The sequence below is a fragment of the Quercus lobata genome, chromosome 5, assembly GCF_001633185.2.
Source record: "Quercus lobata isolate SW786 chromosome 5, ValleyOak3.0 Primary Assembly, whole genome shotgun sequence".
NCBI lineage: Eukaryota > Viridiplantae > Streptophyta > Magnoliopsida > Fagales > Fagaceae > Quercus > Quercus lobata.
This window is the reverse complement of record NC_044908.1, coordinates 80,331,084-80,355,490: the sequence shown is the minus strand read 5'-3', so window position 1 is coordinate 80,355,490 and position 24,407 is coordinate 80,331,084. Positions and strand designations below refer to the sequence as shown.

The 24,407-nt window shown below is 33.1% G+C and overlaps 1 protein-coding gene and 2 pseudogenes across 1 annotated transcript; all 3 read left to right on the top strand.

The window, feature by feature from the left end:
- The first annotated feature begins 2,763 nt into the window (after nt 1–2,763).
- Nucleotides 2,764–6,040, top strand: LOC115991249 (annotated as a pseudogene).
- Nucleotides 6,041–9,483: 3,443 nt separating this feature from the next.
- On the top strand, nt 9,484–13,741 carry LOC115991774 (G-type lectin S-receptor-like serine/threonine-protein kinase At1g11300). Its single transcript, XM_031115679.1, has 7 exons — nt 9,484–10,907; nt 11,896–12,003; nt 12,086–12,279; nt 12,355–12,565; nt 12,847–13,084; nt 13,174–13,324; nt 13,433–13,741. The coding sequence occupies exons 1-7, from the start codon at nt 9,548–9,550 to the stop codon at nt 13,739–13,741; spliced, it is 2,571 nt and encodes an 856-aa protein (XP_030971539.1). The 5' UTR covers nt 9,484–9,547.
- Nucleotides 13,742–15,764: 2,023 nt separating this feature from the next.
- LOC115991248 lies at nt 15,765–23,920 on the top strand (annotated as a pseudogene).
- The last annotated feature ends 487 nt before the right edge of the window (nt 23,921–24,407 follow it).

The following is a 24,407-nucleotide window of genomic DNA, read 5'->3' as shown; positions in this document are numbered from 1 at the left end:
GAAAATTTTGAATAATATATTTGAATCTCAAATAGTTTAGTTATATAAGAAAAAAAAATTAGGAAAATATAACTCACAATAACATAATTTATAAAAATATGGATGGCCTAAAAATTGAATAATATCATAACTAAAATATAATTATTTATTCCCACGCTTTGTGTAGGTCTGCAAATAGTATTAAATAAGAATACTATTAAAATGAATAATAGGCGCATGTACTATTTCACCATTTCTTTCCCACAATTGTGATGTGGTAGAATGTAAATGATTAAGAAAAATTAAAAGTTTATATATAAATGATAGATAATCACTCACAATCTATCATTTCAGAGTTATGACAAAAATTGTGAAATAATTTGTGGTCCTAGAACCACTTTTTTTACAAGAATGTTTAGTGTAAATAGATTTATAAGATTAATAGATAGATTAATTTTGTGTTGACTTAGGAAATTAATTTGAGATGACTTGATTCATCATCTGTGTTAAAACGGATAATGAATCAAGTCACCTCATATTATCTATGTTAAAATGTGTATACTTGTCATTTTAACATAAACTATTTAAACCCATATAAATAGATGTCATTTTTATTAAACACTAGTCGCGGACCTGTGCGTAATAATATTTTTAGGGTGGTCTTTTTAATTTTATTTTTTGCAATTTGGACTAATCTAATAAATAGTAATGTATTTCATAATAATATATATATATTTTTTTTATTATAGGAACAATCACAAGTGTAATAATATATATAATTTTTATCGTACCAAAATGAAAACAATACAATTTTTCTTAGGAATTCAATAGGCAGCAAAAATATTAATGTTTTAATAAAAATTATTTATAACATTTTGGATATCATTAAAAAGTATATAAAATTTGGAAATAATTCTTTTAGATTTAAAAAAAATTTCTCAAACCAATTTTTTCTACCGCACAATCAAAAACACCAAGAAATGTATCTAAAATATTCATAAAACTAAAAAAAAAAAAAAACTTCAATTCAAAATAAAAAAGAAAGAGAAAATTAAAACTCACATTAAAGTTAAACTCCTTTCCTGAATATGTAAAACATATCAAATGTGATGTGATCATACCAAATATCCAATGCATAATCAAATTCAAAATTTTTAATAAGGCTTTGAAGTAATGCAATAGATGACTACAATACCAAAGGGAAAAAAGTAGAGAAAAAAAAAGTATTGTGATAATACTATCATAATCTAATCTAACATCGAATCCAACATGTGAAAAATGAATAGGTAAATAAATTATTTTAAACACAAAATTGAATTTGCTTTCTTTAAAATCTCTAAGAATACACTAATTTGTTTTCTATAAAATGCATTTTATTCACATTTTGAGCAAATACCCAAGAAATTTTCTCAATTAAATTGAGATAGAAACCTAATCTATCTTGATATTTGTTACGTCCCAATCTAATCTTATGTAAATTAAGAAAATCAACTAATAGTTTTAATCAATCTGTGCATATCTCACGGTAATTTTTTTTTTTTTTTAATTTGAAAATTTTAATTTTATCCCCTTCTCCGAATTCTATTTGAAATAAGAGACCAAATCTACGCTAAAAATAACACGCCCAAACATGTGGGCTGGACCAATGGTGCCAGTGCAATGTGCACATTGCACCCAATAATATCAAATTCTGTCCATTTAATGACTCATAGCTTTTACAGCTTTTATTCTCTAGCATCTACTTTTTTTTCTTTTTTCTTTATTTATTTATTTATATATATCTTTTTTTTTTTAAATGTGGACATTTTTTTTCTTCTACATTTTGAAATGTATATATTTTCACATTAATTATGGATATGTGTATGAAATAATGGATATGAAGGAGTGCGAAAGAATATTTAGCCTTAACTTTTATGATTTAGGGTGTGTTTGGATAGAACTTATTTTATTGAAACTGAAAACTGAAAACTGAAAACACTGTAGCAAAATAATTTTTAAATATGTGAATAGTACTGTGGGACCTATTTTTAATGAAAAAGTTGATAAAAAGTGTAATTTGTGGGTCCGTAAACAGTGCATATGTGCACTGTTCACTGCAGAAAGTCAACATTTGTAGTTACTATTCAATGAACAGTAACCGCATTACTCCAAAACAAAACGCGTGAAAAAAAAAAAAAAAAAAAAACAGAAACGCAACTTCAGCAAACGCAACACCGGAACCAAACACACACTTAGATTGCCACTTCAGCTAAATGATACTTATTATGGAAAATCTAATAATAAAAATAATGTAAAAATATCAAGAAAATAATTCAACTAACTTCCCATTACTTTCTTTCATGGAGCCATTGTGTTGCTGTTGTGTTGTTTGATGCTGAAATGTTAGATTGTTGAGAATAAAGTATGTGAGATTTTTCACCGACCGTTGCTGACTGTTGACTTTAACCTTCAGCTGACTTTGAGTTATTACGTTCACCATTGATCAAAAGTCAAAATATTTGAAAGGGCGTATTTTGCTTAGTTTTTCCGTAGATTCCAATTTTTTATTTCGTTTCTTCATTTGAATGCTGTTCTTGTGTGTGAATGCAATCCTTGGGTATCTAATTTAAAATGTTTCACATTTTAGTCAATATTATCTGCATTGATTAATAGGAAGTCCAAGTATGTAGCTCTTAAAAAAGAAATTTCATTGCAAGGAAAGTATGAGGAAAAGATGCAGTTACTTAATGATGCTCCTTGCTTCTAAAATCTTCATTCTCACAAATCAGAAGCATTAAACAAGTTATGGGTCTTGTTTCAAATACAAGCATGTCAGTTCTTCTGTTCTTGCTATGTTGCTTTTGTTTAGATTCTGGCTCTGCCACAGACATCGTCACATCGTCTCAACCCATCAAAGACCTGACTATATAATTTCCAACGGGAGTTTTTTCAACCTGGGATTCTTCAGCCCAGAAAATTCTACCAATCGATATGTAGGAATATGGTATAATAACATTTCTGTATTCACAGTTGTATGGGTAGCTAACAGATAGAAGCCTCTCAGGGATTCTAATGGGGTTCTTACTATATCTGAGGACGGAGTTCTTGTGGTACTAAATGGACAAAAGGAGGTAATTTGGTCATCAAATGTTACAAACTCCATTCCTAATTCAAGTGCCCAACTTTTAGATTCAGGAAACCTTGTCTTGGAAGAAAACACTACAGGAAGAGTCATATGGGAGAGTTTCCAATATCCTTCTAATACATTCTTGCCAAAGATGAAGCTTAGTGCTAATGTAAGAACAGGTAAGAAAGTGCAGATTACATCTTGGAAAAGCCCTTCTGATCCATCCATTGGAATATTCTCTTTTGGTATTCAACCTCTTAGTCTTCCTCAAATATTCATTTGGAAAAACGGTAGCCCGTATTGGCGCAGTGGTCCATGGAATGGTCGGATCTTCATTGGAATACCGAATATGTATTCTGTATTAGCTTGAGGGATTCCGTTTTGTAGATGATCAAGAAGGAAAATTTTATCTAACTTTTAATTATGCAGACGAGCCTTTCTTGTCATATTATGCCTTGAATTTACAGGTAAATCTAGAAGAAAAATATTGGTATTATGAGAAGGACGATTGGGTGTTAGGCTGGTCAGCTTTGAAGATTGAGTGTGACGTTTATGGCAAGTGTGGGGCATTTGGAAGCTGTAATCCACAGAATTCACCAATTTGCAGCTGCATCCCGGGGTTTGAGCCAAAGAATACAGAAGAATGGAATAAAGGAAATTTGACTAGTGGGTGTGCTAGGAGGACATCCTTGCAGTGTGAGAGGGTGAACACTAGTGGTGAAGAAGGAAAAAAAGATGGGTTTTTGACGCTGAACATGATGAAAGTGCCAGACAATGCAGATTGGTCAAGTCCTCGAGATCAAGACAAATGCAGAGAGAAGTGCTTGGAGAATTGTTCTTGTTTAGCATATGCATATGAACCTGGCACTGGATGTATGTCATGGACTAGAAACTTAACTGACACACAGCGATTCTCCACTGATGGAGTTGACCTTTATGGTCGTGTGACCTACTCAGAACTCGGTGAGCTGTTTTTGTTTTGCGAAAATTAGGCTTCAAATTAACCACATTTGGTCCAGTTGTTAGGTTACTTAGTCTTACAACTTCAACCCAACTCCCATTACCTCCCTAGCTCCTCATGATAAGGAAATCATTTTCTTTTTTCTGATTTACAGATATAGTGGGAGATGCGAAAAAAATTGTTACAATCACAGTGGTATTAGGAGCAATTTTCATTTCCATCAGCACTTATTTACTGTGGTGGTGGATGGCAAAGCAAAAAGGTAATTTTCCCACTTAAACTAGAAAGTGTTGCTATATATTACATTACTCACTACTATAGTGTAAATTAGCAAGGAAAAGGAAAGCAAAGGAGATCTTATTGTTCAACAAAGGAGAAGCAAATAAAAAATTTCATAGTGACAACCTGAACCGAGTTAGAGATCAAGACCTACCACTATTCAATTTTGAGAAGCTGGCGAGTGCAACAAACAACTTCCGTCTATCTAATAAGCTCAGGCAGGGTGGATTTGGTCCCGTATATAGGGTAATGGTTGTTCTACTAGAGGTTTCTTGTCTAATAATTTGAATATCTAATTCATCATATGATGTTTGTTTATTGGGAAAATTGTTAGATGAACAAGAGATTGCAGTAAAAAGACTTTCTAAAGCCTCATGACAAGGGTTACAAGAATTTATGAATGAAGTGGTAGTAATTTCTAAACTCCAACATCAGAATCTTGTTAGGCTTCTTGGTTGTTGTGTTGAAGGAGACGAAAAGATGCTGATCTATGAATACATGCCAAACAAAAGCCTAAATGCATTCCTCTTTGGTTAGTTCATTTTGATTTTTGATGCCCTTTCTTATAATACAAATACGTTACATTTTTTATTCTCAAAAAAAAAAAAAAAAAGAAAAAAAAAACGTTACATTTTTACATTTTCTGCATATAAATATTGTTAGTGTATTATGAGACAATGGACTATATTCTTTGTTTTGATACGTCAGTTGAAACATATTTTTCCAATTCTCCTATGACGTCACCATATGAACTCCTTTTGCAAACTTTATGTTCATTCACTTTGTGCGTTTCTCTCTTTTATTTCTTTTGCTTAAACTCAATAGACCCACACAAAGAAAAATTGCTAGATTGGAGAACACGATTCAACATTATTGAAGGAATTGGTCGAGGTCTACTCTACCTTCATAGGGATTCTAGATTAAGGATTATCCATTGAGATCTAAAGGCAAGTAATATCCTGTTGGATGAAGAGCTAAATCTAAAAATATCAGATTTTGGTATGGCCAGGATTTTTGGAAGAAATGAGGACCATGCCAATACTAAAAGGGTTGTTGGAACGTAGTAAGTACCTTTTGTTTTGGCTAATTCAATTTGATACCTATTTTAGTTAACAAGATTTGGATGTGTTTTGTTGTAAAAATTTAGTGGCTATATGTCTCCTAAATATGCAATGGAAGGACGATTTTCAGAGAAATTGGATGTCTTCAGCTTTGGAGTGTTGTTACTAGAGATGGTCAGTGGGAGAAGAAACACAAGCTTTTATCATGATGAGCAGTCCATGAGCCTTTTAGGTTTTGTAAGTCTTCCTTCTCTCATTGCCTTATTTCTAAAAACCTCCAATGCTTCTTTCTTATATGTTTTAGTATTGATGCTAAGAATTTCAATCTTGTTTTTATGTTTCTAGACATGGAAATTGTGGAATGAAGACAACATTGTAGCCTTAATAGACCCAATGATATCAGAACCTTGTTTTGAAATGGAGATGTTGAGATGCATACATGTCGGATTGTTGTGTGTGCAAGATTTTGCCAAAGATAGGCCGACTATATTTGTTGTTATTTCTATGCTTAAAAGTGAGATTGTTGATCTTCCTTATCCAAAGCAGCCGGCATTTACTGAAAGGCAGATTGGGCTAGATACACAGTATTCTCAGAGTAGCCAAAGAAAATGCTCTGTTAACAACGTTACTGTTACAATGGTTCAAGGTCGATAGCTGGCATGTGTTATTGACATAATCATGTTGTATTTACATATCAATATTAAAGACTTTCTGAAGAATCTTATATGGTGTTAATATTGATTCTTCTAGTCCCTCTTCAATGTCCACCACCATTAGTCCAATCTTTGAAGAAATAAACCATATTTTCTTCTTGGTACACTTAAGATGATTTACCTCTCTTTAACACAAAATTATTTGTATATTAGGGGTTTAAGGTAAATTTTAAAAATTGCTAATTAATATGGCACCTACCAATAACAAATGAACATTCGTACTGCTTTTGAAAGAACATCTACCACAAAATAGACAGCATACTCCGTTGAAGATCTTGGCCTCAGAAGAACTGATGATCTAAATAAAGCCTTGATCTCTAAGTTGGGCTCACCAGTAGCTTCTAATGCAGATAAGACTTGGGTTCATCTCCTCAAATCTAAACATGTTCAAGATAGAAGAAATCAACTCTTCCCATCTGGAAAGGAACTTAACAATTCTATTCCATTGCTTAACAATGGTCTGTGCCACCACATTGAATCAGGCTCAAAATAACAATATATGGACTGATCCATGGGTCCATACAATCCCCAACTTCACTCCACAACTATCTCCATTCTCCAAACCAATCCCAGAAATCAATTAAGTAGCAGACCTCATCCTCCCTGCTTCATGCCAATGGAACAATGGTCTTCATTCCAAATTTGTTCTCCTTGAAGGTGATGCCAAAGTTGTAATTGATTTGATGCTGATATCAAGCCCATCTTGTGCTCATACTGGTCCATTCAAACGCTCATTTAATGGTTTGATCCATAGTTGAGTTATATTGGACCTATTAATTGTTGTATAACTTGGGAACTTTAACTCATCAATTTTATTTTTCAATTGGGCCCTTGTTGATACTCATGGAAGTTTCTCCTAGTCCCCTTATTGTTTCTTTAGAGTAAAATTATCATCATTTACCACAAAAATTAAAATCTATTTGCAATTTTTATTATTATTTCATTCATTATTGCTTATTATGTACTTGATAAGATTAAAATTTGTGTTTATAAATGATGATGGTGTGTTTTTTATTGAATGATTCTTTATTTTGTAATGTTACAATGCAAAACTTGGAGACGATTTGTTTATTTATGTAATTATGCTTTGAATTTGAAGGATTTATTATAATTTAATATTAATTTTTTGTTTAGTCTTTGTTATTTCTTAGTTTTCTTATTTAGTTTAAGAAAATGCACTTGAAAATTGTTTAATTTTATTTAGATGCTTTCAATTACGGTGTCTAATTCTTACATATATATACCTTGATTATAATTGGTGATAATAGCCAAATATCACGTTTTGGCAAAATTTGTGATAAACTAGCACTGTTTCGAAAATATTTAGTAATCTACCACTTTTTTAGTACTCAAGTTCCGCAAAATTGAGTATCTCTTTATAGTACTCGAGCTTAGTGCAGTCGAGTACCCTTTTTATTTTTATTTTTTTCCTACATTTTGTTTGCGTTGGAATGGTTTGAATAGTCAAACTTAGTAGCTTGACATTAGCCAACTAACCATTAAATGGCTTACATGCCCATGTCAGGAAGATGCATGATATTCAAGAAGTTTCATGTGTGAAGAAATGCAAGAGTTTGCATTACATGAATTGTTAAAGAAGATGGCCAGGACCAATACCTAACATGCAAACCAAATTCATGCTTCTTTTCTTTGGCCATAAATGCTTGCCATTTTCTTTGACTTGACAAGTTTATTTGACTTGCAAGAGTGAGTTCCTACGGGAAATAAAAAAAATAAAAAAGAAAAAAAGAAAAGAAAAGAAGAAAGAGTCCCTCTACGTGAGACAAAGAGATAGAAAAGAACTCGACTGTATGAAAAGTAGGGGGAAAAAAAAAAAAGAAGAAGAAGAAAAACAAGGTACTTGACTTTATGAAGCTCGAGTACTATAAAGAAGTACTCGATTTCAGTAATATCGAGTACCACATTATTTTTTTAATTACACAAATTCCAGGTTAGTAATGCCATGTTGATGACTCACTAGGAACTCGAGTTCACTGAACTCGAGTACTATTTAGAACTTGATTTTGTGGAACTTGAGTACTAAAAAAGTGATAGATTGCTAAATATTTCCGAAATAGTGTTAGTTTGCCACAAATTTTGTTAAAATGTGATATTTGGTTATTTTCGCCCTATTTATTTGTATTTTAATTTGTTTTTAAATTAATTATGACTTCATATAATGGTTAAAGTTCCAATCCATTGGGCTACAATAAACAACTGACTACTAAAAGAAGATTTCATTCAACTTATAAAACACCGCAACAAGGCCCAAAGAGCCAATCCCTGAAAGCTACTAAAGAAGATTTTGTAGCTATCCTAAAACACAACCCGACTCCAAATAACTACCCCAACCAATATTACCATAACTGTTCTATAGTACACAAAATATGCTATAAACACAATACCACCAGAAACAATTTGGGCAAGGGACAATTTGGTAGGCCTGGGTGGAAAACTCTTGGGCCCTACTATTTTTCCCCTATTTTCTCTTGTTAACCAAACAATGGAAAAATCAGTTTTTGAGAACAATCAAATCTAACTTGATTAAGAAATAGACACCAAATTTTAAATTACAGTTTAGTCAATTTTAGGCTAATCTAACAATCAAGTCCAAATTAAAGTGATTAAACGATTAATTAACAAAAGAATGGATATACAAATAAAATGAACAGCCCACATAAATAAAACTACAATAACTACAATTAGGCCTTCATCTTGTGTGCTGGACCAATAGAGTCAGTGCAATGTGCACAGCGCACCCCACTACATCAAATTCTGTCCATTTAATGATTCATAACTTGTACAGCTTTTATTCTCTTGCGTCCACTATTTAATATCTATTTCATCATGTGTGCTGGACCAATAGAGTCAGTGCAATGTGCACAGTGCACCCCACTACATCAAATTCTGTCCATTTAATGATTCATAACTTGTACAGCTTTTATTCTCTTGCGTCCACTATTTAATATCTATTTTTTCACATACATTTTTAGTTTTAAAAGTGGACACTTTTTTTTTCTGCTTAAAATGTGTATATTTTTGTATTATTTGTGGATATGTGTATGAAATAATGGATATGAAGAAGTGTGAAAGAATATTCAGCATAACTTTTATGATTTAGATTGTCATTTCAGCTAAATAATGTAAAAATAACAAGAAAATAATTCAACTAGCTTCCCATGACTTTCTTTCACGGAGCCATTGTGTTGCTGTTGTGTTGTTTGATGCTGAAATGTTAGATTGTTGAGAAGAAAGTATGTGAGATTTTTCACAAGCCCATGATAGTGATCTAGTGTGTGAACGCTACCTATTGGGTATCTAATTTCAAAATATCTTGAACAAACAAGAGCAAATTTTTCAAATGAATGAATGGCCCAAAATAGATCCAAATGTTTAACATTTGAGTCAATGTGGGCTGCTTTAACTTCGAGTAATAGAAAGTTCAACTATGCAGCTCTTTAAGAAAAGTATGAAAAGAGGCAATGACTTAATGGTGTTCCTGGCATCTAAAATCTTCATTCTCAGCATTGAACAAGTTATGGGACGTGTTCGAAACACGAGCATGTCAGTTCTTCTAGTCTTGCTATATTGCATTTGTTTTGAATCTGGTTCTGCCACAGACACCATCACATCTTCTGAACCCATCAAAGACCCTGGCTATATAATCTCCAATGGGAGTGCTTTCAAACTGGGATTCTTCAGCCCAGAAAAATCTACCAATCGATACGTCGGAATATGGTATAATAACATCTCTGGATGCACAGTTGTATGGGTAGCTAACAGACAGAAACCTCTTGGGGATTCTAATGGGGTTCTTACCATATCTGAAGACGGAGTTCTTGAGGTACTAAATGGAGAGAAGGAGGTAATTTGGTCAGCGAATGTTACAAACTCTGTTCCCAATTCAAGAGCCCAGCTTTTGGATTCAGGGAACCTGGTCTTGCAAGAAAACACTACAGGGACAATATGGGAGAGTTTCCAATATCCTTCTGATACAGTCTTGCCAACGATGAAGCTTAGTGCTAATGTAAGAACAGGTAAGAAAGTGCAGATTACATCTTGGAAAAGCCCTTCTGATCCATCCATTGGAATCTTCTCGTGTGGTATTCAACCTCCTAGACTTCCTCAAGTATTCATTTGGAAAGACGGTAGTCCATATTGGCGCAGTGGTCCATGGAACAGTCGGATCTTCATTGGAATACCGGATATGGATTCTGTATATCTTAATGGTTTCAATTTTGTAGATGGTCAAGATGGAAATTTTTATCTAACTTATGCTTATGAAGACAAGTCTTTGTCCTATTTTGCCTTGAATTCACAAGGGAATCTAGTGCTCAAATATATGTCTAATGGTTTTAAGGATGTCGTGTGGTTAGCTTTGCACACTGATTGTGATGTTTATGGCAAGTGTGGGGCATTCGGAACCTGTGATCCACAGAATACACCAATTTGTAGCTGCTTCCAGGGGTTCGAGCCAAATAATTTAGAAGAATGGAATCAAGGCAATTGGACTAGTGGATGTGTTAGGAGGGCACCGTTGCAGTGTGAGAGGGAGAACATTGGTGGTGAAGAAGGAAAAAAAGACGGGTTTTTGAAATTGAAGATGATGAAAGTGCCAGACATTGCAGCTTGGTCAAGTGCTTCTGAAAACAAATGCAGAGAGCAATGCTTGGAAAATTGTTCTTGCATAGCATATGCATATGAAACTGGCGTTGGTTGTATGTCTTGGACTGAGAAAGTAATTGATGCACAACAATTCTCCAGTTTGGGAGTTGATCTTTATATTCGTGTGGCCTACTCAGAACTTGGTAAGTTATTTTTGTTTTATACTTTTATGTGAAAATTAGGCTTCAAATTAGGTTCCTTAGTTTTATATGGGGCTTTTTATATGTAAACATTAGTTAAATAAAATTATATAATAATAATTAAATTAAGACTAATTTGATGTAAATACATAAATTGATGAATAATACTAACTAAACTAAGGTTAATTTCATATAGAGGATTGAATAACATAGTTAAACCATAAATTTAAACAAAAAGAACTAAAAAAATTATTTAAAAAAAAAACTTACTTTAACTTAGATATATGACTATGCATAGTTAAGTAAAGTTTTAATCTAAAATTTAATTTTATATCTTCTTTTTAAGAGGAAGAGATAGATAGATATTATTTGGGCATGGCTTTGTAGGAGATTAGTTTACAAAAATTAAAGTCTCGAACTATTAGGGGAGATTAGTCATCATTGATGTTCTATCACATTTGTAGTTTTTTTTTTTTTTGAAACATTTTAGGGTTTCAATTGGGTTAAATTTCTATTAGTCTCCTATTTTAGAAGCCTTGTTAGAAATGAAAAAGAAAAATACTAAAGATACTATAAAATGTTTACAATATAATGTGATAATGACTATAATTAATGAATTTCAACAACTTAATTTATTTGTATTTGAATAAATTTTTTATGTGATTGGTGACATGTCAATTAAGTCTATAGTAAATTTTGTTGTATCTTTAGCATTACTCATAAAAAAAAGTATTGATTATTTAAAAAATGTTATATTTTTATAAAATTTTGAGCTTTTTATGGAGAAAGATGAGGCCTTTTTTTACTAGGGAATTTGATTTTTGGTTGTGGGGCCTTAGGCCTAGGCCTAAGTTGCCTAGTCTTTGGGTTGGCCCTGGCTCCCCATGATAAGGAAATCAGTGTCAAAGACTCTTTATTTAAAACAGTTTTGCACTATATATATATATATATATTTTGAACAAGTATTATACTTTTTTCCCCTCATTTACAGATAAAGTGGGAGATGTGAAAAAAATTGTCACAATCACAGTGATCACAGGAACAATTTTCCTTTCCATCTGCACTTATTTATTGTGGAGGCGGACGACAAATCTAAAAGGTAATATTCCCAATTAAATTAGCTCAATGGACTAGTAAATGTTGCTATATATTACATCACTCACTACTATAGTGGACATTAGGAAGGAAAAAGAAAGCGAAGGAGATCTTATTGTTCAACAGAGTACAAGCACAACCAAAATTTCATAATGACAACTTGGACCAAGTTAAAGTCCAAGAGCTACCGCTATTCAATTTTGAGAAGCTGGCAAGTGCAACGAACAACTTCCATCTATCTAACGAGCTTGGGAAGGGTGGATTTGGTCCCGTATATAGGGTAATGGTTGCTCTACTAGAGGTTTCTTGTCTAATAATTTGTATGTCTAGTTAACCATTTGATGTTTGTTTATAGGGAAAATTGCCAAATGGACACGAGATTGCAGTAAAAAGACTTTCTAAAGCCTCTGGACAAGGGTCAAAAGAATTTATGAATGAGGTGGTGGTAATTTCAAAACTTCAACATCGGAATCTTGTTAGGCTTCTTGGTTGCTGTGTTGAAGGAGAAGAAAAGATGTTGATCTATGAATATATGCCAAACAAAAGTCTGGATGCATTCCTCTTTGGTTAGTTAATTTTGATGCCCTTTATTGTAATACAAATGCGTTACAACGTTAAATTTTCTGCATATAAATGTCAATTTATTTATGAGTAGTGATAATTTTCTGCATAGGAATTACCATTATACTATTTTGGGAAATTTGAACAATCTTCTTTGTTGTGATACTTTAATTGAAATAGACTTTTCCAATTCTCTTATATAACTTCAACACTAGAACATCTTTTTTCAAACTTTATTTTCTTTCATCTTGCGAGTTTCTCTTAATGCTTTTGTTTAAATTATTAGATCCTCACAAGGAAAAACTGCTAGATTGGAGAAAACGTTTCAACATTATTGAAGGAATTGGTCGAGGTCTACTTTACCTTCATAGGGATTCTATATTAAGGATTATTCATAGAGATTTAAAGGCAAGTAACATCTTGTTGGATAAAGAGCTAAATCCAAAAATATCAGATTTTGGAATGGCTAGGATTTTTGGAAATGATGAAGACCAGGCTAATACTAATAGGGTCGTTGGAACATAGTAAGTACCTTTCCTTTAGTCAATTCAATTAGATACTAGTACAAATATTTGATAACAAGATTTTGATGGGTTTTGTTGTTATAATTTAGTGGCTATATGTCTCCTGAATATGCAATGGAAGGGCGATTTTCAGAAAAATCGGATGTCTTCAGCTTTGGAGTGTTGTTACTTGAGATAATAAGTGGAAGAAAAAACTCTAGCTTTTATCATGATGAGCAATCCATGAGCCTTTTAGGATTTGTAAGTCATCCTTATCCCATTGCCTTATTTTTGAAAACCTCCAATGCTTGTTTGTTATAATTTTCAATACTGATGCTAAGAATTTCAATCCTGTTTTAATTTTTCCAGGCATGGAAATTGTGGAATGCAGACAACATTATAGCCTTAATAGACACAATAGTATATGAACCCTGCTTTGAAATGGAGATTTTGAGATGCATACATGTTGGCCTGTTGTGTGTGCAAGAATTTGCCAAAGATAAGCCAACTGTATGTGTTGTTATTTCTATGCTTAAAAGTGAGATTCTTGATCTTCCTCGTCCAAAGCAGCCAGCATTTACTGAAAGGCAAATTCCCTTAGATAAGAAGTTATCTCACAGCGGCCAAAGAAAATTTTCTGTTAACGATGTTACTGTTTCAAAGGTTCAAGGTCGATAGCTAGCATGTGTTCATGACATAATTCTTTATATATTTATGCTGGAATCTTTACAATGTTTAGATTAAAAAAAATTTTGAATTATCATCAGGTAATTTTAATTTTAATTTTTTTGCCATCATCTACTGTCTTAAATCAAGCCACACCCTTTGTTTACCAAAGCCGAGCTTCTCTGTTCGAATTGGTTTCAAAGCCAATATTTTTGTTATCAAATCTCACAGGTAACGTTGTCTCATTCTCAGGTTCTATTCCCTTTCTCCACATATCTTTTCGTTTATTTTTTAGTTAAATTTTGGACTGAGTTCTCTGGATTTTTGGGGATTTTCCTTGTTAATTTATTGATTTATTTTTCAAGTTCTAAAGAATCTTAAAAAAAATAAAAAATAAAAAATAATGTACTCTTCTTTTTTCCTAAAAAAACTGAAGTTTTGGAGTTATTGATTGGAATGAGTTGGAATTTAGAAGGAGATGGAATATTAACTAACCGAAATGCAATTCTGGCATAAAGATATTGATCCCAACCCCAAATACAAGAATCCCGAGTGCCTTTCTTTTGAACTCCAATATGAGTTATTTTAAATATCCCAAGGTAAGGATTACACTGTCAATATGCCTTGGATCTTTTAGATTCAGGAAACCTTGCCTTGAAAGAAAAGGCTACAAGAACAGTCATATGGGAGAGTTTCCAACATCCATCTATTTGCCAACGACTCTTTTGGCCGACTAATCTCCAGGATTAGAATATATAGTAACCATCTTCGAGACCGAGGGATTGTGCAATACCCAAAACGGTGTCATTCTGTCTTTTTATTATATCTTCAGCTTTGCTAAAACGATGTCGTTTAGAGACCTGGTGATAAAAAAAAAGTCACTTACTCGAAACAACACCGTTTAGTTTTTTATCAGAATCTTGTATTTCCTTTGTTACAAACGTCATCGTTTCAAATATAGCCGTTAGGCACAATACTTCTTCTTTCAAGAAAAAGAGGAAGAGAGAAGGAGAAGGAGAGAGCAAAAAACAGATCTTTTTCAAATTTCAACCCATAGAAATAGAACTTCACCCTCTTTGTTGTGGTGATTTATTCTTGAAAAACAGTGTGTCAGTCGGCAGAGAGAGAGAGAGTGTATCAAGTAGGAGCTTGTCTCCCTTTTCTCTCTTTTTGTCATTCGGCCATTTTTTTTTTTAAATGGGTTCGTATGTGTTTCTCTCTTTTCTCTCTTTTTGTCAAGGTCATGTGGGAGCTTGTCTTCCCCACTTGTTTCTTGTCTTTTATCCTCAACAGCTAAGTGAGGTAAGTCAATAATTGGAAAAAAAAGAAAAAGCTAGGGATAAAGGGTTTGTTTTGATACAACTTATTTTTATTGAAACTGAAAACACTGTAGCAAAATAATTTTTAAATGTTTAAATAGTGCTGTAAGACCTATTTTTAATGAAAAAGTTACTGAAAAGTGTAATTTCTGAGACCCTTGAACAGTGCACGAGTGCACTATTTACAGTTGACTTGTCAACAATTGCGGGCTGAGCGAAAAAAAAAAAAAAAAAAAAAAAAAAAAGAGAAAACGCGTGAAACGTGAAACGCAACCATGGACGTGGAATCCAAACACCTACATAGTGTTAGGAACATTTGGATAGAAAGTCCGAGTTTTCAGCTTGAGAAATATTTATTACACACCCGAAAAGGAAAGTTAAAGTGTGACGGTTTTCAAAATCGTGATTTCAAGTCCCAGTTTTACTTGTTTTTAATGCGTGTGTAAACGTGTGGAAGTATGTAATAGCTCTTATCCTTTCAGCTATTGCTAGAGATTTCAAATAAATGTTTGGGAAAAGAAGCAAATAAAGCAATAACTGCTCATCGCATTCAAAATGGTGATTCTCACAAACCAGAATCTTTGTACTCTATGGGAACTGAGAAAAGAAGCAATGACTACTCATGTAGTCCTGTCATCCAAAATCATCATTAGGAGCAGACCCGTTTGTTGGAATCAAATCTCTAACATGCGCCAAAGATAATTTATTAATTTATAAAGGACACCCCCACCTACCATGTGTGGGCCGTAGCCATCTATAAACAATGGTTTGAATATATTGGGGTATCAGTGTATCCCCACAAAACCGCTCAAACCAGAAGCATTGAACAAGTTATGGGTCTTGTTCGAAATACAAGCATACCAGTTCTTCTAGTCTTGCTATGTTGCTTTTGTTTAGAATCCGACTCTGCCACAGACACCATTACATCTTTTGAACCCATCAAAGACTCTTGACTACATAATCTCCAATGGGAATGCTTTCAAACTAGGATTCTTCAGCCCAGTAAATTCTACCAATCGCTACCTTGGAATATGGTATAATAAAAAATCTGATTTACCTGCCCAATGGGTAGCTAACAGAGATAAACCCCTCAAGGATTCTTCTGGGTTCTTACCATCTCTGAGGGCGGCAATCTTGTAATACTAAATAGACAAAAGGAGATTCTTTGGTCATCAAATGTTACAAACTCTGTTGTCAATTTGAGTGCCCAGCTTTTAGATTCGGGGAACTTAGTCTTGCGAGAAAACAGTACAGGGAAAATCATATGGGAGAGTTTCCAACATCCTTCTGACACACTTGCAAAAGCTGAAAATTAGTACTAATGAAAGAACAGGTGAGAAATTGCAGTTGACATCATGGAAAAGCCATTCTGTTCCATCCATTGGAAGCTTCTCCTGTGGTATTCAACCTCGAACGGTCGTTCAAGTATTCATTTGGAAAGATGGTAGCCCCCATTGGCGCAGTGGTCCATGGGACTCTCGGATCTTTACTGGAATACCAAATATGAGTTCTGTATTTCATAATGGATTTAGTGTCGTAGATGATCAAAATGGAACAATTTCTTTAAGTTTTTCTTATTTCATCAATTCTTTGTTTCATTATGTACTGACTACTGAAGGAGATTTGGTGGAAAGATATTGGGATAATGATAAGGACGATTGGAGGATCGTGTGGAATGCTATGAAAAGTGAGTGTGATGTTTATGGTACCTGCGGGGCATTTGGAAGCTGTAATTCACGGACTTCACCAATTTGCAGCTGTTTACCTGGGTTTGAGCCAAAGAATACAGAAGAATGGAATAGAGGAAATTGGACTAGTGGATGTTTGAGGAGGACACCCTTGCAGTGTGAGAGGGTGAACACTACAGGCAATGAAGCCAGCAAAATGGATGAATTTTTGAAACTGAAGATGATGAAGGTGCCAGACTTTGCAGATTCGTCACCTGCTAATGAAGACTATTGCAGACAGCAGTGTTTAGAGAATTGTTCTTGTATTGCTTATGCATATGATATTGGCACTGGTTGTATGCAATGGACTAGAAACTTAATTGACATACAAAAATTCTCCAGCAGCGGAGTTGATCTTTACATTCGTGTTGCCTATTCAGAACTTGGTGAGTTGTTTTGTTATCTTTCAAAATTTATCTTATGCTTTAAATCATGGATAATTACTAGTGCACACACTAGATTACACAAATTACAATATTCTATACACGAGTCACAATTTACAAGAAAAATTTGTGATTTATGCGTACTATATGCACACTAGAATGTGTGGACACCACTGTTAAATCATACACCACCGCAGAGATGGAGCCACTTTAAGCCTAAGGAGGCTATGACCCTCCTACCCAACAGGTCTCCGTTTTTTTTTTTACACTTTTATTTTTATTTTAACTTAGTTTCTTGATTTATATGTGCATGTATTTCCCTTCTTTCTTTTATTTAATTTTTGATCGGATGGTAGTAGATCTGAAGTATACATTTTTCTATTTTTAAATTGTTCATCATTTCTTTTTGAATGGTTTAAAATGGTCAATAAAGATTAAAAGCTCAACAATTTATCAATTTGTTTATAGAGAGATTGTACTCATTTGTACTCTTTTTGTTTCTACTACAACTACAAGATGGGCATTTTAGTCATATATATCATCAAGACTAGGTTTCACAACAAAAAGGAAGATGGTTTTTTGGATGATTATTTGATTTTGTACCTTCAAAGTAAAATTATTGTGAATTTACTATATAATCAATCATAGTATATTTATTCTTGAATCATAGTATATCATCAAAGCTCAACAGATCAAGCCACTGTCAAGAACTGGCATTCGATCAATCAACCTGGGATTAAAAGACTGTCAAAAACTCAAGTTCAGTCAATTGAGCAGTGATTGAAGAACCTAACAATATCTTCAATAACTGTCTTCTTTGAGCTGCATCTTGAACACTTAATCTTGAACATTTGACAAACATTACAGACTCAACTAAGATTACAATGTCATGGAATTTGCTAAACTAAAATCTAACATTCTTCCTTTTTAACAATTCTGTGACAAAACCCAATTTAACATAATTGGACTAAAACAAAACATTACTTGTAAAATATGGACAATCCTGAGAAACCACTGACAAAACTAGGACTGACTGATTAACTTAGTCTTTCAACTTCAACCAACTCCCATTACCCACCAGCTCCCCATGATAAGGAAATCCTTGTTAAAAGACTAATGATTTAACACTGTTTTGCCATCTGTTTTGTTAGAATAATTGTTACACTTTTTTTCCCCTGATTTACAGATAAAGTGAGAGATATGAAAATAATTGTCACAATCACAGTGATCATAGGAACATTTTTCATTTCCATCTGCACATATTTTCTGTGGAGGTGGATGACAAAACAAAAAGTTAATTTTCCAACTTAAATTATCACGGTTGGCCCAGAAATGTTGCTATATACTACATTACTCAATACTATAGTGTAAATTAGCAAGGAAAACGAAAGCAGAGGAGATCTTATTGTTCAACAAAGGGGAAGCACGTCAAAAATATCATAATGACAACCTGAACCAAGTCAGAGTCCAAGAGCTACCACTATTCAATTTTGAGAAGGTGGCGAGTGCAACAAACAACTTCCATTTATCTAATAAGCTTGGCAGGGTGGATTTGGTCCCGTATATAGGGTAATGGTTGTTCTACTAGAGTTTTCTTGTCTAATAATTTGAATAGCTAATTAATCATTTCGATGTTTGTTCATAGGGAGAATTGTCCGATGGACAAGAAATCGCAGTAAAAAGACTTTCTAAAGACTTTGGACAAGGGTTACAAGAATTTATGAATGAGGTGATAGTAATTTCTAAACTCCAACATTGGAATCTTGTTAGACTTCTTGGTTGTTGTGTTGAAGGAGATGAAAAGATGTTGATCTATGAATACATGCCGAACAAAAGCCTGGATGCATTCCTCTTCGGTTAGTTCATTTTGATGCCCTCTATTATAATGCAAATGCGTTACATTTTTACATTTTCTGCATATAAATATTGTTAGTGTATTATGAGATAACGAAACAGTAGTCTTTGTTTTAATATATCACTTGAACAGACTTTTCCAGTTCTCTTATGACTTCACTATATGAATTTCTTTTGCAAACTTTATGTTCATTCACCTTGTGAGTTTCTCTCTCTTTTGTTCAAACTCAATAGACCCAGACAAAGAAAAATGGCTAGATTGGAGAAAACAGTTCAACATTATTGAAGGAATTGGTCGAGGTCTGCTCTACCTTCATAGGAATTCTAGATTAAGGATTATACATAGAGATTTAAGGCAAGTAATATCTTGTTGGATAAAGAGCTAAATCCAAAAATATCAGATTTTTGGAGGAAATGAAGACCAGGCCAATACTAAGAGGGTTGTTGGAACTTAGTATCTTTTGTTTTTCACCAATCAATTAGATGCCTATTTGAGATGACAAGATTTTGATGTTTTTTGTTATGAAAATTTAGTGGCTATATGTCTCCTAAATATGCAATGGAAGGACGATTTTCAGAGAAATCATATGTCTTTAGCTTTGGAGTGTTGTTACTAGAGATAGTTAGTGGAAGAAGAAACACAAGCTTTCATCATGATGAGCAGTGCATGAGCCTTTTAGGATTTGTAAGTCTTCCTTCTTTCATTTCCCTTATTTTGAAAACCTCCAATGCTTCTTTCTTGAGTGTTTTTGTATTGAAGCTAAGAATTGCAATCTTGTTTTTATGTTATTTTCCAGGCATGGAAATTGTGGAATGTAGACAACATTGTAGCCTTAATAGACCCAATGATATCTGAACCTTGCTTTAAAATGGAGATTTTGAGGTGCATACATGTTGGATTGTTGTGTGTGCAAGATTTTGCCAAAGAGAGGCCGACTATATCTTTTTTTATTTCCATGCTTAAAAGTGAGATTGTTGATCTTCCAAAGCAGCCTTCATTTACTGAAAGGGAGATTGCTTTCTATACAGAGTCCTCTCAAAGCAGCCAATGTAAATGCTCTATTAACAATGTTACTGTTACAGTGGTTGAAGGTCGATAGGTAGCATTTGTTCTTGAGATAATGATATTGTGGTTATATTTATGTTCATTTGTACAATTTGATAGGAATCTTAAAACATTTGTCGATTGATTCAAACTGAACGAATATTCAGAATTTCAATACAAATAATATACGTATTATTTTTATGATAAGAGAAGCTAAAGAATTTAGGGGAATTTTAATTCTTACATAATATAAGTGAAGGGTCATTTTAATATTTTATACAAATGATATACATTGTGGCTATAGTTGGAAAAAATGCAATGCATCTCAGATTCTCAATCTCATTGTTGAGTTCTACAACTAAAGCATCAACTTCAAACCACCTATAGAGGACATCTCTCTATTACCAAATTTGTTGCGAAACAGATCGACTCCATTGCTGATAACTTTGCATTAGCAGGAAAGCCAGTTGATGAACGTTTAGATTGAGCGATTTAAAGTGACTCCACACCAAGAACTCCACAAATTGGTAATATTGGTGATCCTTACAGACCTAGGTCACCTTACAAATTTTGTCATAGACCTGGCCACGTTGCATGCCATCAACTGCGCATGGACAATGCATATAAAGGGAGAGTACCAACAAAGAAATTTGCACCCATGGTTGCCGCATTTCGGAGATTTTTCTAATGATGAAACATGGTACACATTAGGTGATAGTGGAAGTAAATAAATAAGTAGTGAGCTGCATTTATTGGGCTGAAAATTGTAAAAGCCACTTTAAAATTGTAGGACAAATTATATTTTAAAAAAGAAAAGAAAAAAAAAGAATGACATGTCAGCTGATGTTGCGTAACGTGAAAGCAGCAGCATTAAACGCTACACTATAGCTTTTAGTAATATATAGATTATATGCTATATTTAATTCTTTAGAACGCAATATGATAACATTTAACAATCAAAGCGAATAAAAAAAATATTTTAAGAACAAAACTAAATCACAATTTAAAAAACAAAACTAAATTTTTAAAGAATATAAAAAATTATCAACCTAAAGTAGAGATGCAAGAAAAATAAAAAAAAAAATCCACCAAAAAATTTAGAGAGAGAGAGAGAGGGAGAGAGAGAGGGAACCTTTTTTTTTTTTTTTGTGAGGGAAAACTATGCATAGAATAGAAGAGATAGTGACAAATTTATAGTAAGAGTGTGTGAATAAAAAGAGACAAAAATATAGGAAGATGAAGGGAAAGAGGAAGAATGATATTAATGTAGAAGGTAGTGGGGAGATGAAAAGGTAAGAGAGGGAGAAAGATTGAAAAAGGAGTGGGGAGATGAAATGGTAAGGGAGAGAGAAAGGACGGAGAAGTGTAAATATTAAAAAAAAATAAATGTTAAAAACAATACAAATGTTGAAGCCTTTCAAGCTTTAGGAGTTTTTTTTTTTTTTTTTTTTTCCTCTAAGCTGAAATGGCTCACACAAAACCCTAAAATTGAATTGAAACAACTTTAGCTTAGGCTTGATAGTAGAATTAAATAAATAAGAAGTGGACTGAATTAATTATACAGATTTATTATAAGATGATAGTGGAAGTAAATAAATAAGTAGTGGGCTGCATTTATAGGGTTGAAAATTGTAAAAACTATTTTAAAATTGTAGGACAAATTATAATTAAAAAAAAAAAAAAAAGAATGACATGGCAGCTGATGTGGCGTAACGTGAGAGCAGCAACATTAAACGCTATGCTCCAACTTTTAGTAATATATAGATGGTGGAGAGCTATAAGTAACACTAATCGTTTTATCGTGGAATTTTAGCATATACAACAAACTTCAAAATATATAAGATTATCTCTAGGAGTTTAACAAAACTCAACTTTATCGCAATTAAATCTTCTAAACAACTTTTTGAAAGAAATCCAAATAATAGGCATGCTTCAATAGGTTACAATGGCCATTGAAGAAATTCGCACCCAAACCCTTGTCTCTCACCATTATGTATTTTCTTAGTTACAATAGTCCAACAACTTTGTTTATAAAGCCTTGAGAACTTGGACCAAAAAGTAAGCTAATAAGCCCTTATAGTAATACTTTTTTTCTGATTTGAAAGGCCCAAAAATTAGTGTAATATTTTTTGCTGTTAACAGATAAAAAGGGAGATGTGAAAAAAATTATCACAATCACAGTGGTAATAGGAACAGTTTCCATTTCAATCTGCACTTTCATATTGTGGAGGTGGATAGCTAAACACAAAGGTAATATTCTGACAAAAAATTTACACAATGGACTAGGAAGTTTTGCTACAATTTAGAGATTTTTGGCAATTGTTGTGGAAATCAGCAATGAAAAAGAAAGCAAAGGGAATCTTGTTGTTCAATAGAGAGGAAGCACACAACAAATTCCCTAGTGAAAACATGCTTGGAGACAACTTGAACCAAGTTCAGGTCTAGGAGCTACCGTTATTCAATTTTGAGAAGCTGACGAGTGCAACAAACAACATCCATCAATTTAACAAGCTTACGCATGGTGGTTTTGGTCCTGTATATAGGGTAACATTCTAGAGGATTTTTGTCTAATAATTTGAATATCTAATTAATGATTTGATGTTTGTTTATAGGGAAAGTTGTCAGATGGACAAGAGGTTGCAGTAAAAAGACTCTCCAAATCTTCAGGACAAGGGTTAAAAGAATTTATGAATGAGATGGTAGCAATTTCTAAACTCCAACATTGGAATCTTGTTAGGCTCCTTTGCTGCTGTGTCGAAGGAGAAGAGAGGATGTTGATATATGAATACATGCCAAACAAAAGTCTAGATGCATTCCTCTTCGGTTAGTTAATTTTGATACCATTTTTTATTACAAAATGCTAAAATTTTTATAAAAAAATTATTTTGTTGACGAAAATAGTGTATTGTAGACAATGAATCAATATTCTTTGTTGTGGTACTTCACTTGAAACAGTTTTTCGTTGACTTCCACCAAATGAACTTTGTTTGAAAACTTTGTGTTCACTCACCTTGTAAGTTTGATACTAACTTTTTTTCTCTTGTTTATTTACTTTTATTTAAATTCATTAGATCCACACAAAGAAAAACTGCTAGATTGGAGAAGACGCTTCAACATTATTGATGGAATTGTTCGAGGTCTACTCTACCTTCATAGGGATTCGAGATTAAGGATTATTCATAGAGATCTAAAGGCAAGTAACATCTTGTTGGACAAAGAGCTAAATCCAAAAATATCAGATTTTGGTATGGCTCGGATTTTTGGAGGTAATGAAGACTAGGCCAATACTAACAGGATCGTTGGAACTTAGTAAGTACCTTTTGGTTTGGTTAATTCAATTAGATACTAATATTGATATGTGAGATGACAAGTTTTGGTTGTTTTATGTTTTTGAAATTTAGTGGCTATATGTCTCCTGAATATACAATGGAAGGGTGATTTTCAGAGAAATCAGATGTTTTCAGTTTTGGGGTTTTGTTACTAGAGATATTAAGTGGAAGAAGAAACTATAGCTTTAATAAGGATGAGCAGTCCATAAGCCTTTTAGGATTTGTAAGTTATAGTTATCTCTCATTGCCTTATTTTAGAAAACCTCCAATGCTTGTTTCTTAAATGTTTTAGTATTGATGATGTAAATTTCAATCTTGTTTTCTTGTTTCCAGGCATGGAAATTATGGAATGCAAACAACATTATGGCCTTAATCGACCCAATGATATCTGAACCATGTTTTGAAATGGAGATTTTGAGATGCATACATGTCGGCTTGTTATGTGTGCAAGATTTTGTTGAAGATAGGCCGAATGTATCTGTTGTTATCTCCATGCTTAAAAGTGAGATTGTTGATCTTCCTTATCCAAAGTAGCCTGCATTTACTGAAAGGAAGATTGCCTTAGATACAGACTCCTCTCAAAGCTACTCTGCTAACAATGTAACTGTTACAATGGTTCAAGGTCGATAGCTAGCATGTTTTATTTACATAATCATGTGGTGGTTACATACGCATTTTGAACATTTCTGAAGAGTTTTAATAAAGTGTCAATAATGGTTCCTCTATTCCCTCTTTAATGTTCACGATTAGCTCAATCTAAGAAGTCTTCTTGGTACACTTAAGGAAGATTTACCCCTTTTAACAAAAACATTTCGATGTATTAGGGGTTAGTATCCATTTCAAAAATTGCTAAATAATATGGCACATACCAATAACAAATGAATTTTTATATTACAAAATAGACAGCATACACAAGCATGGTATTTGATAGTTTTTAGACCCCTTAAAAACACAATTGAATTAACCTAGGTAATTAGCCAAGTTGTTACTTAGTTCAATTTCCAAATCTAGGTTATCACAA